This window comes from Oncorhynchus clarkii, chromosome 5, assembly GCF_045791955.1.
Source record: "Oncorhynchus clarkii lewisi isolate Uvic-CL-2024 chromosome 5, UVic_Ocla_1.0, whole genome shotgun sequence".
Classification (NCBI taxonomy): domain Eukaryota; kingdom Metazoa; phylum Chordata; class Actinopteri; order Salmoniformes; family Salmonidae; genus Oncorhynchus; species Oncorhynchus clarkii.
In genome coordinates, this window is record NC_092151.1 from 73,942,681 (window position 1) to 73,956,627 (window position 13,947).

The 13,947-nt window shown below is 42.2% G+C and overlaps 1 protein-coding gene across 7 annotated transcripts in view; it reads right to left on the bottom strand.

Annotated features, from left to right (window-relative positions):
- Window positions 1–5,151: 5,151 nt before the first annotated feature.
- LOC139409378 (discoidin domain-containing receptor 2-like) overlaps window positions 5,152–13,947 on the bottom strand; it is a 71,130-nt gene continuing 62,334 nt past the window's right edge. For all 7 annotated transcript variants that reach the window (XM_071154452.1, XM_071154448.1, XM_071154450.1 and 4 more), the window contains 6 exons: window positions 13,573–13,811; window positions 12,775–12,902; window positions 12,372–12,569; window positions 12,022–12,256; window positions 7,901–8,050; window positions 5,152–7,801 (listed from right to left, as the gene is read on the bottom strand). In XM_071154452.1, coding sequence (XP_071010553.1) covers window positions 7,670–7,801; window positions 7,901–8,050; window positions 12,022–12,256; window positions 12,372–12,569; window positions 12,775–12,902; window positions 13,573–13,811 — 1,082 coding nt within the window. In that variant the 3' untranslated portion in view covers window positions 5,152–7,669. The remainder of the gene's footprint in view (window positions 7,802–7,900; window positions 8,051–12,021; window positions 12,257–12,371; window positions 12,570–12,774; window positions 12,903–13,572; window positions 13,812–13,947) is intronic.

Consider the following 13,947-nt stretch of genomic DNA (forward strand, 5'->3'; position numbering starts at 1 on the left):
ATTCTGCAACCCAAAACTCAGCGGTGTCGAGGAGGAGATGCTGACAGAGGCTCCGGCAGAGGACGACAGCTGCTGGGTGTGCGCCCAGCCACCCCCGGAGCAGATACACTACCACACGTGTGCGCACCCCGGCGGGACACCACAGAGGACAGGGGACTGGATCACACAGACCACATATGTGAACTTTATGGGGGATAGTAGACCTACTGCTGACAGCCTCCTAACAATGGACCGCACAGGATTTGCATGTGGAGACAACAGTCAATCGTGGCGCAATTTGGATTGATTGACACTATGCATTTATTTAGACAGTGATGCCACGTCATGTGAATATTTCTGTTTTTGTGTAGCCTATGTTGTGAGTAAGCTATGTGCATATTTGCTTTTATTTCAATGTCTGGTGAAACCTTTTTATTGATTGTTATCACAGCACTAAAAAAACAAGCAAGCCAGAGAAACAATTATGTGAAGTGGATCATGCATTTACAGTAGTAGGCCCTATATGCTGGTTAAAATGAACAAAATCAATACAGTTAGCGTAGGTCTACCACTTTGAATCCACAAAGTCATTCAGGGCATCAGTGGGGCAGACATCATTAATAAAAGTCATATGGTTTATTGGAATGTTATTACATTATTTGATACATTAAATAATACACATACTTTAAAATGTGTTTGTGACAATACATGCAATACAAATACAATACATTAGTAGCAGCAGCAATGAGTGACATGGTGGCAATCAAATTAGAACATAATACCAGCACTCATTGTCTTTGAGGCCTCCCAATGTAGAAAAATAAGGCAAACAGTATTCATCACTTCCATCAATGACATAGTGTCAATCAGATTCGTTTTTTTATCGCCTCAGTCATCTGCAGCACATGATAGGAGTGTCTGTCCATTAGATAGGAGTTCTCTCTTGTCCAGTGTTCCTTCATTCAGGCTACTGTGGAGTTGCTCTCATACCCTTCTATTCCCCCTTCCGTTTCCTGTGCACTTTGTCTTCCAGTTGCAGTAGTTTATCATACAAGGCATCTGACATGTCCTGTCAATATCCATCTGAGAAGGGAACAGAGAGGCGATCAGACACAGCAGGGGACTGATGCTAAACAACTAGCTGATACTGATAGTATGGTCTGGCAAATGGCTTTCTGGAGTGGATTTGACAAGGATAGAAACGCAAGTCATGACACCCAACAGATAGAACAATTACTTAATATTTATTCATTTGTACGGATGCAATGTTAATCTACAGTTACAATCCACCACTTCAAAATTATCTAACGAGTAATATAATCAGACAAATTAATATCAATACTTGCCAAGATGATATGACTGAAATTGAGATCTTGCTTGGTTGGTAGATTGGTACTCAAAAATAGTTAGACTGGTACTGTATTTAAAAAACAACAATAGAAATATGTGATGTTCATGTCGCAGATTCAGATAACTTGAGGTTGTTGTGAAAACGGCTTACAACTTTTAATGTGTACAGTATCACACACTTGAATTGACTTGGGTTTGTATAGCTATAGCCTAGCTAGTTAGTTTGGATTAACTGGATATCTGTTGTTTGTACAGCTATAGCCTAGCCAGGTATCCAGTCAATCCAAGCTAACTGGCTAGGCTATAGCTATACAAACCACAGATATCCAGTCATGGATATCTGTGGTTTGTATAGCCTACCTTGTGAGGGTGTGTGTAGTTGTTTCCCGGGCTTGAGGTTAGACTTTGGTATTTAGCACAAGGATCCAGAATCAGGTTTTTGCATAAACAGCCAGAACTGCACAATTAAAATAGGTATAGATGAATCAAACCCTTAAATCACAGCATTAAAATACAAACAGAGATGAGCGCTAATATTGTGTGCGATATAAATACAGAAAGGTCATCTGTATCAATAGTTCACTGTGAGAGGTAGAAGTGCTATTGATGCTTGTACACACCAGTGAGGGCATGTTATGTGTGGTAAATTCCAGAGCCTCTGATACATTTTGTGTGTGTGTGTGTCTGTGTGTGTACATACCAGAGCCTCCGCTCCATTTTTACAGAGTCAAGGTGAATATGTTGGTAAAGATTCTAATCTATCAAAATAAGCCAGAGAGATCAGACTCATCATCATGATGAAAGCAATCCAGTGCATTCGGAAGTATTCAGACCCCCTCCCCTTTTCCACATTTTGTTACCTTAGAGCTTTATTCTTATTCTAAAATGGATGACATATTTTTCCCATCATCAATCTACACACAATACCCCATAATGACAAAGAGAAATCAGGCTTTTAGACATTTTGCAAATGTATATATAAAAAAAAAAAACAGAAATACCTTATTTACATAACTATTCAGAACCTTTGCTATGAGACTCAAAATTAAGCTCAGGTGCATCCTTTTTCCATTGATCATCCTTGAGATGTTTCTACAACTTGATTGGAGTCCACCTGTGGTAAATTCAATTGATTAGATATGATTTGGAAATGCACACACCTGTCTATATAAGGTCCCTCAGTTGACAGTGCATGTCAGAGCAAAAACCAAGCCATCGAGCTCCGAGACAGGATTGTGTTGAACCACAGATCTGTGGAAGGGTACCAACAACTTGCTGCAGCACTGAAGGTCCCCAAGAACACAGTGGCCTCTATCATTCTTAAATGGAAGAAGTTTGGAACCACCAAGACTGTTCCTAGAGCTGGCCACCAGGCCAAACTGAGCAATCGGGGGAGAAGGGCCTTGGTCAGGGAGGTGACCAAGAACCCGATTGTCACTCTGACAGAGCTCCAGAATATCCTCTGTGGAGATGGGAGAACCTTCCAAAAGGACAACCATCTCTGCAGCACTCCACCAATCAGGCCTTTATGGTAGAGTGGCCAGAAGTAAGCCACTCCTCAGTAAAAGACACATGACAGCCCACTTGGAGTTTGCCAAAAGGCACCTAAAGGACTCTCAGACCATGAGAAACAAGATTGTCTGGTCTGATGAAACCAAGATTGAACTCTTTGGCCTGAATGCCAAGTGTCACGTCTGGAGGAAACCTGGCACCATCCCTACAGTGAAGCATGGTGGTGGCAGCATCACGCTGTGGGGATGTTTTAAAGTGGCAGGGACAGGGAGACTAGTCAGGAGCGAGGGAAAGATGAACAGAGCAAAGTACAGAGAGATCCTTGAGCTCCAGAGAGCTCAGGACCTAAGACTGGGGCAAAGGTTCACCTTCCAACAGGACAACGACCCTAAGCACACAGCCAAGACAACACAGCAGTGGCATTGGGACAAGTTTCTGAATGTCCTTGAGTGGCCCAGCCAGAGCCCAGACTTGAACCTGATCGAAAATCTTTGGTGAGACCTGAAAATAGCTGTGTAGCGACTCTCCCCATCCAACCTGACAGAGATTGAGAGGATCTGCAGAGAAGAATTGGAGAAGCTCCCCAAATACAGGTGTGCCTGTAATCGCTGCCAACGGTGCTTCAACAAAGTACTGAGTGAAGGGTCTGAATACTTATGTAAATGTGATATTTCAGTTGAAATGTTTTATACATTTGCAAAAATGTATAAATAAACCGTTTTTGCTTTGTCATTATGGGGTATTGTGTGTGGATTGATGAAGGAAAAATATATATTTTTAGCAATTTAAGAATAAGTCTGTAATGTAACAAAATGTGGAAAAAGTTAAGGTCTGAATACTTTCCAAATGCACCATATATCTTGGAAACTGAAAGCATCTTGGAAACTGAATACATCTTGAAAACTTGAGCGTTGACATGCACAGTTTTGTGGAACAAATGATTTGAGTAAAATTCCCCTTTAACAAATACTATTATCACGCACGTACACACACACCAGCCAGAGAATGTGCATGAGCAGGTTCCAGAGGAGGGTGGGGAAAGAGTGCAGGATGCTTTAAGTCAGGTTGGTCATCAATACAGAAGTGATAAGAGACACCACCACAGTCAACTGGGCTCTCCAATACAGAGCCCTGAGGTCAGAAGAACCCTGAGGTAAGCAGAATAGTAGAGGTGACTCTGGAATCAGCAGTGAGCAAAAAAAAGGAGGACAGAACTACTGTCATAGAAACTGTGGTGTTAATTTTTATGAAGAGTGTTGCTATGAAAAGGCAGTTGGTGAAGGGCAGATGGATCCAGTGTCCTCAATGTCTTTACGAAAACTACTATCTCAGGTGATGTATAAAACGTTCATGAAATAAGATTACATGACCCAAACAGATGTCTTTATGATTATCTATCTATACACTACATGACCAAAAGAATGTGAACACCTGCTCGTTGAACATCTCATTACAAAATCATGGGCATTAACATGGAGTTGGTCCTCGTTTGCCTCTACTCTTTTGGGAAGGTGTGCTGTAAACCTGCAGGAAGGTTTCAGGAAGGTTTCGCTCCAGGAAAAGGGTTGGTTTCACTAGCTACCACAGCCGCAGCCATAGCCACAAAGTCAAAGTTGTATATATAAAATCAGCTTTTTGGTCTTAATTTAAGGTCAGGGTTAGGCACAAGGTTAAGGATACGGTTAGGTTTAAAATCACACTTTAAAGAAAATAAATTGTAGAAATAGGCGGGGGGGCTCTGGTAACTAGTGACGACGCTAATCTATTTACAGTAACAGCGCTGTCCACTAGTCTAGCGGAGAAAGAGAAAGTTGCAATAAACGTGTTTCCTTCACCGATACAGTAATAAAACCAAGACGTGTATATTTACGTGTTCGCTCCGGTAACTAACACGCCCTTGGTAATTATCGCTTGTTTAAATCAATAGAATTATATATAAATACAGCAACAATTTGTCCACAAACTGTAGAGTACGACGTTGAAATCAGACTACTGCCCCTTGCTAACACAGCATCCTATGGTATGATTGGGCGACATTCTAGCCCCAGCCAATAGCGTTTAGACTACTGTCAGCCCAGATATAGGAAAATAAGAGTAGATTGAGTAGAAATCCTGTCTTTGTCTGGTTGAGTAGAAAATCCTGTAGAAGTCTGTCACATAGTCATATCCTGAACTCTGTGATTCACATAAACCTATATTCATTGGTCACATGAATGTAGTCTTTATTGTAAATCAAAACAACAGACAATGCCTAATTTAGGTGATTTGTTTAATTTCGTCTGTAACAAATTATCTCCATGACAATTCAGACAAAATTCAATGTTTTAATTGATTAAAAAAACAAACATTTGAGTACAAAGATCTTATAAAACTCAACCACTATTTAATTTCCTTGTGCACTGACACACTAATAACCTCTATACAACTTCATTACTATACAATAAGTATGCCCTCATTTGCTTTATAGATGGAAATCTGTAATAATACAATAATAAAGCATTCAAACAAGCTGAAACATTGAGATGCTGTGAACGGGTCCCATTTTGGTCTTAAGGATATATATCAATGCATGCCTCATCCATATTACTGACTATCAAACCATTACTATGGACTACAATATATGTACAAATATACTTCCCACAGGGCAATATATCATCAGTTTGTGGTCAGGAGAGAACCTGAAAATGATAAATGAAATACAGAAATAAAACATTAACTGACTTTTTAAATATTTCCTGTATATAGTACGCTTACTAACTTGATCGTGTAGTTCATAATTCCTATTCTTATTTCTCGTGTTTTTTTTCTATTATACATTGTTATTGAAAGCCCATTGTTGGGTTTTGAGTTTGCAAGAAAAGCATTTCACTGTGCTTGTGCATGTGACATTAAAACTTGAATAGTGTTTGATTTGGGTCTCAGCCTATAACTGAACAACCTATAAAGATGGCCCATAATGACACCAGAATGTGAATAATAAGGTCCAGGGGCGAAGGTTGCTGAGAAGAAGGAGAAGGCCCCTGAGTAAAGTTGCATCTGTGTGTGATTGTAGGAAGCAGGACATCAAAACTAAGCCTGTAGACCATGAAGACAGGAGACAGGTTGATAACATATTGAAGTCATTTAGGGTTCAAACCTAAAGCTAATGGTGAAAGAATTGCATAATCATAATAGCTACTATAGTAACGGTCTTGTTGTACAACAACTGTCCTTGTGTGAAGTTGAGATTGTCTGAAATCATTCTGACTGATTATCATCCTCACCTTAACTCTATTCAGAAACCCTCTAATCACCGTTCAGCTCTCACTCTCTTTCAACAGAGATACATCATAAACAGTTGTCCTGTTCAGAACAACTGTGCATTTTAACAAGTTCAATACAACACAATGATAGCTTAGAACATTTGTTGTATCAAGGTAGCAAACACACTAACCATTTAAAAAATCTTTCTTTCTAGAAGCATCGTTTCCTACAATTCCCTTTCCAAAGACCCATCAGAACTTAGTTAGCACATCCTCTCCCCTCCAGTCTGGATCCTGATTAGCACCATAATCTGCTCAGTGTGGACTGAACATGAACCATGCAGTTTATTTATAATCTGTTCAGTATGGACTGAACATGGACCAGCACTAATGCAGTTTATTTATAATCTGTTCAGTATGGACTGAACATGGACCATAAGTAATGCAGTTTATTTATAATCTGTTCAGTATGGACTGAACATGGACCATAAGTAATGCAGTTTATTTATAATCTGTTCAGTATGGACTGAACATGGACCATAAGTAATGCAGCTGATCTACGATCTGATTTGGACAGTTATTTGGTCACAAATATGAATGAGAACCAACATTTGTACACCCCACATTCCACAAAGCCTACTGTAATTTTCTGAAACTACTCTCGACTGAGATGTTTAACGAAATACAAAACTGAATCTATAAAATTGCACAACGTACAACTTTGTACACATTTTCCCATGCAAAAAGAAGCTGATCAGTACCCAAATATATAAACAGAAAGCAAACTGAAATATAAACAATACATAAATATCAATACAAAATATTACTATTTGAGATTTAACAAGATCTATTGAAGTACATACACACCAATGTCTTTGAGCACTCTTGGTCAAATATCACTGGCAGACAATGTGGCAAAGTGTACTGTCAGAGAGTACTATAGCTGAGATATGGTCGAATGATGGTTATTGCCTGTTATGAATTTGTTCATCACTTGTAACTCTTTACTCAAAGCCAACAGATTAGATATGTTATATCTATATGACACATTGTCAACAGATTCAAAATGGATGATAGTAAGTCAGGATCATGTAGAGTCATATAATGCATTGACTACATTACCATTATCCCTGTTAGCTCTAAGCAAAGTGTACAAAGAAACGATCAGTGACTGAGATGAATAACGTTGCAAAATAAAAATTAATGTATCAAAATTCTCCAAACTGAACACTGATGGTTTGCTTAAGGAAACATCTGATTTACATTCAAGTAGTCTTCTTAAAGAAAACACAATTGAATTCATTGACGTGGCATTACATTACACTGCACTAAACAAGGTGGAAACGTCATACTTATTTCTAGCACCATTTGGAATAAATGATACATTTTCAAAAGTGCAGAACTTTCATTGCTAGATTTCACTTTTACTTCTCTAGCTGAGACAACGGACAGCCATTTGTAATTTTTCTGTGCATCAAAAGTTGAATTGAGTTGACCCTTTGACTTATAGACCGATGCTTAATGTGTTGTTGATGCGTTTCATCCGTCTGTCTGTCTGTGTGTGTGCTGGCCCAGGGGTTCGGGCCCTAAGCTTGGCTTTCCAGCAGCACTCTGTGAATCTCCTGGAAGGAAGGCCTCTCCTTGGTGTTCCTTCTCCAACAACACAGCATGATCTCATACAAAGAGTCAGGACACAGCACTGGCTGGGGCAGGTAGATCTACAACATATAGACAAGACAATCAGGTACAATACAGTAGAACATAGGCAGGTACATCTGCAGCAAAAGAGAGTGAGTCAGTTTGAGTGTGTCTCTCACCTGTCGTTTCTGGTCCCTGAAGAACTCCCCAGTGTTCTCTATGACCTGTTCATCAGTCAGCTGGGAGTAAGGCTGCTCCTTACAGAAGGTCAGGGTCTCCCACAGCGTCACCCCAAACGCCCACACGTCACTGGCTGTGGTGAACTTACCCTGGGAGTGAAGAGGCAGAACAACAGACATTAGGCTACATAAGTTATTGAGTTTAGATGATTTGTAGGGGCTTAAAAAGGGGATAGTTCAACTGTTAACCAAAGCCCTCATTCACAGGCCCATTACAGTAAACATACACTGAGTATACCATAGATTAGGAACACAGAACAGCCTCAATTTGTCAGAGCATGGACTCTACAATGTGTCAAAAGCATTCTACAGGGATGCTGGCCTATGTTGACTCCAATGCTTCCCACAGTTGTGTCAAGTTGGCTGGATGTCCTTTGGGTGGTGGACTATTCTTGATACACACAGGAAACTGTTAAGTGTGAAAAACCCAGAAGCGTTGCAGTTCTTGACACAAACCGGTGCACCTGACACCGACTACCATACCCCGTTCAAAAGCAATCAAATCTTTTGTCTTGCCCATTCACCTTCTGAATGTCACACATACACAATCCATGTCTCAATTGTCTCAAGGCTTAACATTTCTTCTTCAACCTGTCTCCTCCCTTCATCTACACTGATTGAAGTGGAAAAAACATTATGAACAGACTATGTTTGATCCCATACTTGGGACTCTGACTCTATTGGTTACACAGACTTTTGGCCTCCCATCCTATTCTAACCACCTCTTGTCGGGTTAGTATTCATGTTACCTGATGAAATTGCTGTACAATATGAATCTTGTTGCCATCTAATGCACATTCAAAAGTCATAAATCAGCACTGCAGAGCTCTTCCTGTCCTATGCCGTGCCTTGATTCATGTCTGGAAATGTGCATGTACACCGTGGCCCATCTACTGTTGCTAGCCTCAATTCTGACTTGTGTTCTGATATCTGCTTCACTTATTTCTGCTCTCGTAAAAGCCTGGGTTTTCTGCACGTTAACACTAGAAGTTTATTACCTAAAATGTATCATTTGAAAGTGTGGGTTCACAGCTCCAATCAAGATGTGTTGATCATTACGGAGACGTGGTTAAGGAAGACTGTTTTGAATACTGATGTTAACCTTTCTGGTTCGAACCTTTTCCGGCAAGACAGATCTTCCAAAGGTGGGGGAGTGGCAATCTTAACCAAGGATCACCTTCAGTGCTCGGTTGTCTCCACCAAGTCTGTCCCCAAACAATTTGATATGCTGGTTTTAAGCATTAAACTTTCAAATAGCTCTTTGTTGACTGTTGCTGGGTGCTATCGTCCTCCATCAGCACCAGCCTGTACCCTACCTGCCCTAAGCTCTCTCCTGGCCCCTTACACTAAGTCTGAATTTGTCCTGCTAGGTGACCTAAACTGGGACATGCTTAAACCACCTGACCAAGTCCTAAAGCAATGGGACTCCCTAAATCTTTCTTTAATGAGCAAGCGTTCCTTCATGACCTGGCCTCTGTAAATGGGTATAGAATCAGCTTGATCCCCTCTGTTTAAGACACTTGGACCTTCTTTTTAAAAATATTTTCAGCAGTATTATTAACAAACACACCCCCATAAAGAAAATGAGAATTAAAAACAGGTTCAGCCCCTGGTTCGACCGGGATCTTGCAGAGTTACTCTACCTCAAGAATTGCATTTGGCGAAAGGCTCGGCACACACATACTCAGGCTGACTGGCTATCGTTCAGGCAAATGAGAAATAAGTGCACTCAGGCTATCCGGAAGGCCAAAGTTAGTTACTTTAAAGGAGCAGTTCTCTCTCTGTGGGTCTAACCCCAAGAAGTTCTGGAAAACGGTTAAAGACCTGGAGAATAAACCCTCCTCCTCACAGCTGCCCATGTCCCTTAATGTTGATGATGTGGTTGTTACTGACAATAAGCATAAGGCTGAGCTCTTTAATCACCACTGACCACATTAAGTCAGGATTACTATTTGACTCAGCCATGCCTCCTTGCAGGTCCAACATTTCCTCATCTCCCACCCCTTCTAACGCGACTAGCCCCGATGCTCCTCCCTCTTTTTCCCCTGCCCCGCTACAAACTTTTTCCCCACAGGCGGTCACTGAGTCCGAGGTGCTAAAGGAGCTCCTTAAACTTGACCTGGGTCAGATGGTTTAGACCCTTTCTTCTTTAAGGTTGGTGCCCCTGTCATCACCAAGCCTGTCTCTCCTCTCTGGGGAGGTTCCCATTGCTTGGAAGGCAGCTACGTTTCGTCCTTTATTTAAAGGGGGAGATCAAGCTGATCCTACCTGTTATATGCCTAATTCTATTTGCCCGGTTATCAAGTGTTGGAAAAACTTGTCAATAATCAACTGACTCGCTTTCTTGATGTCTATAGTATTCTCTCGGGTATGCAATCTGGTTTCCGTATCAGGTGATGGATGTGTCACTGCAACCTTAAAGGTCCTCAATGATGTCACCATTTCCCTTGAATCTAAGCAATGTTGTGCTGCTATTTTTATTGACTTGGCCAAAGATTTTGATACGGTAGACCATTCCATTCTTGTGGGCCGGCTAAGGAGTATTGGGGTCTCCGAGGGGTCTTTGGCCTGGTTTGCTAACTACCTCTCTCAAAGAGTGCAGTGTATAATGTCAGAACATCTGCTGTCTCAGCCAGTGGCTGTCACCACGGGAGTACCACAAGGCTCGATCCTAGGCCCTAAGCTCTTCTCAATTTACATCAACAACATAGCTCAGGCACTAGGGAGCCCTCTCATCAATTTATATGCAGATGATACAGTCTTATACTCAGCTGACCCTTCCCCGGATTTTGTGTTAAATGCACTACAACAAAGCTTTCTTAGTGTCCAACAAGTGTTGGACACTAGTGTTCTCTGCCCTTAACCTTCTGAACACCTCTAAAACAAAGGTAATGTGGTTTGGTAAGAAGAATGCCCCTCTCCCCACCGGTGTGATTACTACCTCTGAGGGTTTAGAGCTTGAGGTAGTCACTTCACACAAGTACTTGGGAGTATGGCTAGACAGTGCACTGTCCCTCTGTCAGCACATATCAAAGCTGCTGGCTAAAGTTAAATCTAGACTTGATTTCCTCTATCGTAATCGCTCCTCTTTCACCCCAGCTGCCAAACTAATCCTGATTCAGATGACCATCCTAACCATGCTAGATTACGGAGATGTAATTTATAAATCGGCAGGTAAGGGTGCTCTCGTGAGGCTAGATGTTCTTTACCATTCGGCCATCAGATTTGCCACCAATGCTCCTTATAGGACACCTCACTGCACTCTATACTCCTCTGTAAACTGGTCATCTCTGTATACCCGTCTCTGTAGACTCATTGGTCAATGTTTATTTATAAAACCCTCTTAGATAGGGGGAGGCCTGAGATATTTACTGCAGCCCTCATCCTTCACATACAACACCCGTTCTGCCAGTCGCATCCCTGGGTCGCTCCTCTTTTCAGTTCGCTGCAGCTAGCGACTGGAACGAGCTGCAACAAACACTCAAACTCGACAGTTTTATCTCAGTCTCTTCATTCAAAGACTCAATCATGGACACTCTTACTGACAGTTGTGGCTGCTTTGCGTGATGTATTGTTGTCTCTACCTTCTTCCCCTTGTGCTGTTGTCTGTGCCAAATAATGCTTGTACCATGTTTTGTGCTGCTACCATGTTGTGCTGCTGCCATGTTGTGTTGCTGCCATGTTGTTGTCATGTTGCTACCATGTTGTTGTCATGTTGCTACCATACTGTGATGTCATGTGTTGCTGCCATGCTATGTTCTTGTCTTAGGTCTCTTTTCTGTAGTGTTGTGTTGTCTCTTGTCGTGATGTGTGTTTTGTCCTATATTTTTTTAAATGTTTAATCCCAGCCCCCGTCCCTGAAGGAATCTTTTTGCTTTTTGCTAGGCCGTCATTGTAAATAAGAATTTGTTCTTAAATTACTTTTCTAGTTAAATAAAGGTAAAAAAAAAAAAAAAAGTGAACTAAGGTCTACTATCTATTCCATATAAGACCACCAGGGGGCCACCACGTCTCACCAGCTTCTCCCTCCCTCCCTCTCTCCCTCCCTCCCTCAGTCCTACCAGCAGTATGCTCTCCCAGGACATCCATCGTATGGGCAGCACGGCCCGACCCTGGATGCGGTAGTAGTCTCCACTGTACAGGTTCCTGCTCATGCCAAAGTCAGCAATCTTGATGGTGTAGTTCTTCCCCACCAGACAGTTCCTCGTAGCCAGGTCTCTGTGGACAAAGTTAAGCGAGGAGAGGTACCTCATCCCTGAGGCAATCTGAGTGGCCATGTAGCGCAGGTCACTGTAGCTGGAGCAGAGGAGAGGCAGAGATGGAGAGAGAGAGAGTCAGCACCAGGAGAGGTGAAGAGATATACAGGATTACACACACACCCCTGCCCCAGCCTCCATCCCCTTTTCCCTACCCGACAGTGGTTACGTTGCTGATGAGTGCTATCTGTCCCTCAGGTTCATGGCGGGACAGGAACTGGTTGAGGTCACCGTTCTCCATGTACTCTGTGATCATGCAGAGGGGGTCGCTGCAGATACACACGGCCAGCAGACGGATGATGTTGGGGTCCTTCAGACGTGACATGATCTTAATCTCCTTCAGGAAGTCATTCCTGATTATAACACAGAGGTCAGCGGTTAGAGGTCATTAGGGAGACTGAGAGCTTTGAATGATAAATAGGAATTAATCCCAAAACACACACATAAAACATGTGCTGGAAAAATCACTCAAAACATGTCTACGTTGTCAATACATTTGGGAGCAGCAGAGGCAGACATTCACTGTGTTCTCTAATCAGGAGTGTGCTTCCCCCTCACCTGGCGTTTTTGTTAGCATCTGCTCTGAGCATCTTAACAGCAACCAGTACTGGCTGGTTGTCACTGATGTTGAAGGAGAAATCCTCATCTATAAACTCCTTCATGCCCTCTGCCTCACACAAGTGGACCTGTAGGGAGACGGAACATGGAGACTCTGATCAACGCACTACTTCTAGTGGTCACTAACGATGGTTCTAAAGAGCCTGGAGACTCTGATCAACACAAGACATCTATCTAGTGGTCACTAACGATGGTTCTGACGATGGTTCTGAAGAGCCTGGAGACTCTGATCAACACAAGACATCTAGTGGTCACTAACGATGGTTCTGACAATGGTTCTGAAGAGCCTGGAGACTCTGATCAACACACGGCATCTAGTGGTCACTAACGATGGTTCTGAAGAGCCTGGAGACTCTGATCAACACACGACATCTAGTGGTCACTAACGATGGTTCTGAAGAGCCTGGAGACTCTGATCAACACACGACATCTAGTGGTCACTAACGATGGTTCTGAAGAGCCTGGAGACTCTGATCAACACACAACATCTAGTGTTCACTAATGATGGTTCTAACGATGGTTCTGAAGAGCCTGGAGACTCTGATTTACACACGACATCTAGTGTTCACTAATGATGGTTCTAAAGAGCCACAAAGGTTGTGCAAGCTTTTTCTTCAGCCTAAATCACCAGAATAATCTAATTAATGACCCTGATCAATATTGTGCATAAGAAATGAGTTGAATTAATGTAAATCAAACATGGCATTGATTACTATGTAATGTCCAGAGAGCACAAACCTCTCCAAACTGTCCCTCGCCCAGCTTCTCTTTGAAGGTGAGCAGTTTCCTGGGGAACTCTTCCACTGCCACGTCCTTCCCTGACAGCAGGTCCATGGTTAAAGCAGGGACCGCGTAAGTGTTGCCCCCGGTTACGCCCTGCAGGTTGACGATGTCTGCCTCGGCATAGTGAGGGACTCCGTCCTGGGCAACTGTTGCAATGGGAGCCTTGGAGGCTGTCACTGCTGTGCTGGTCAAAACTGATGCCAGAGAAAAAAGTTGAAGGTAGATTCAGCAATATGACATCATCATACACAATGGGGTGACTTCATGCTTCCAGAATGAGCAGACATGATCATTTTTCAACCTCCTTAATTCAACTCTCTCATGTCTTTT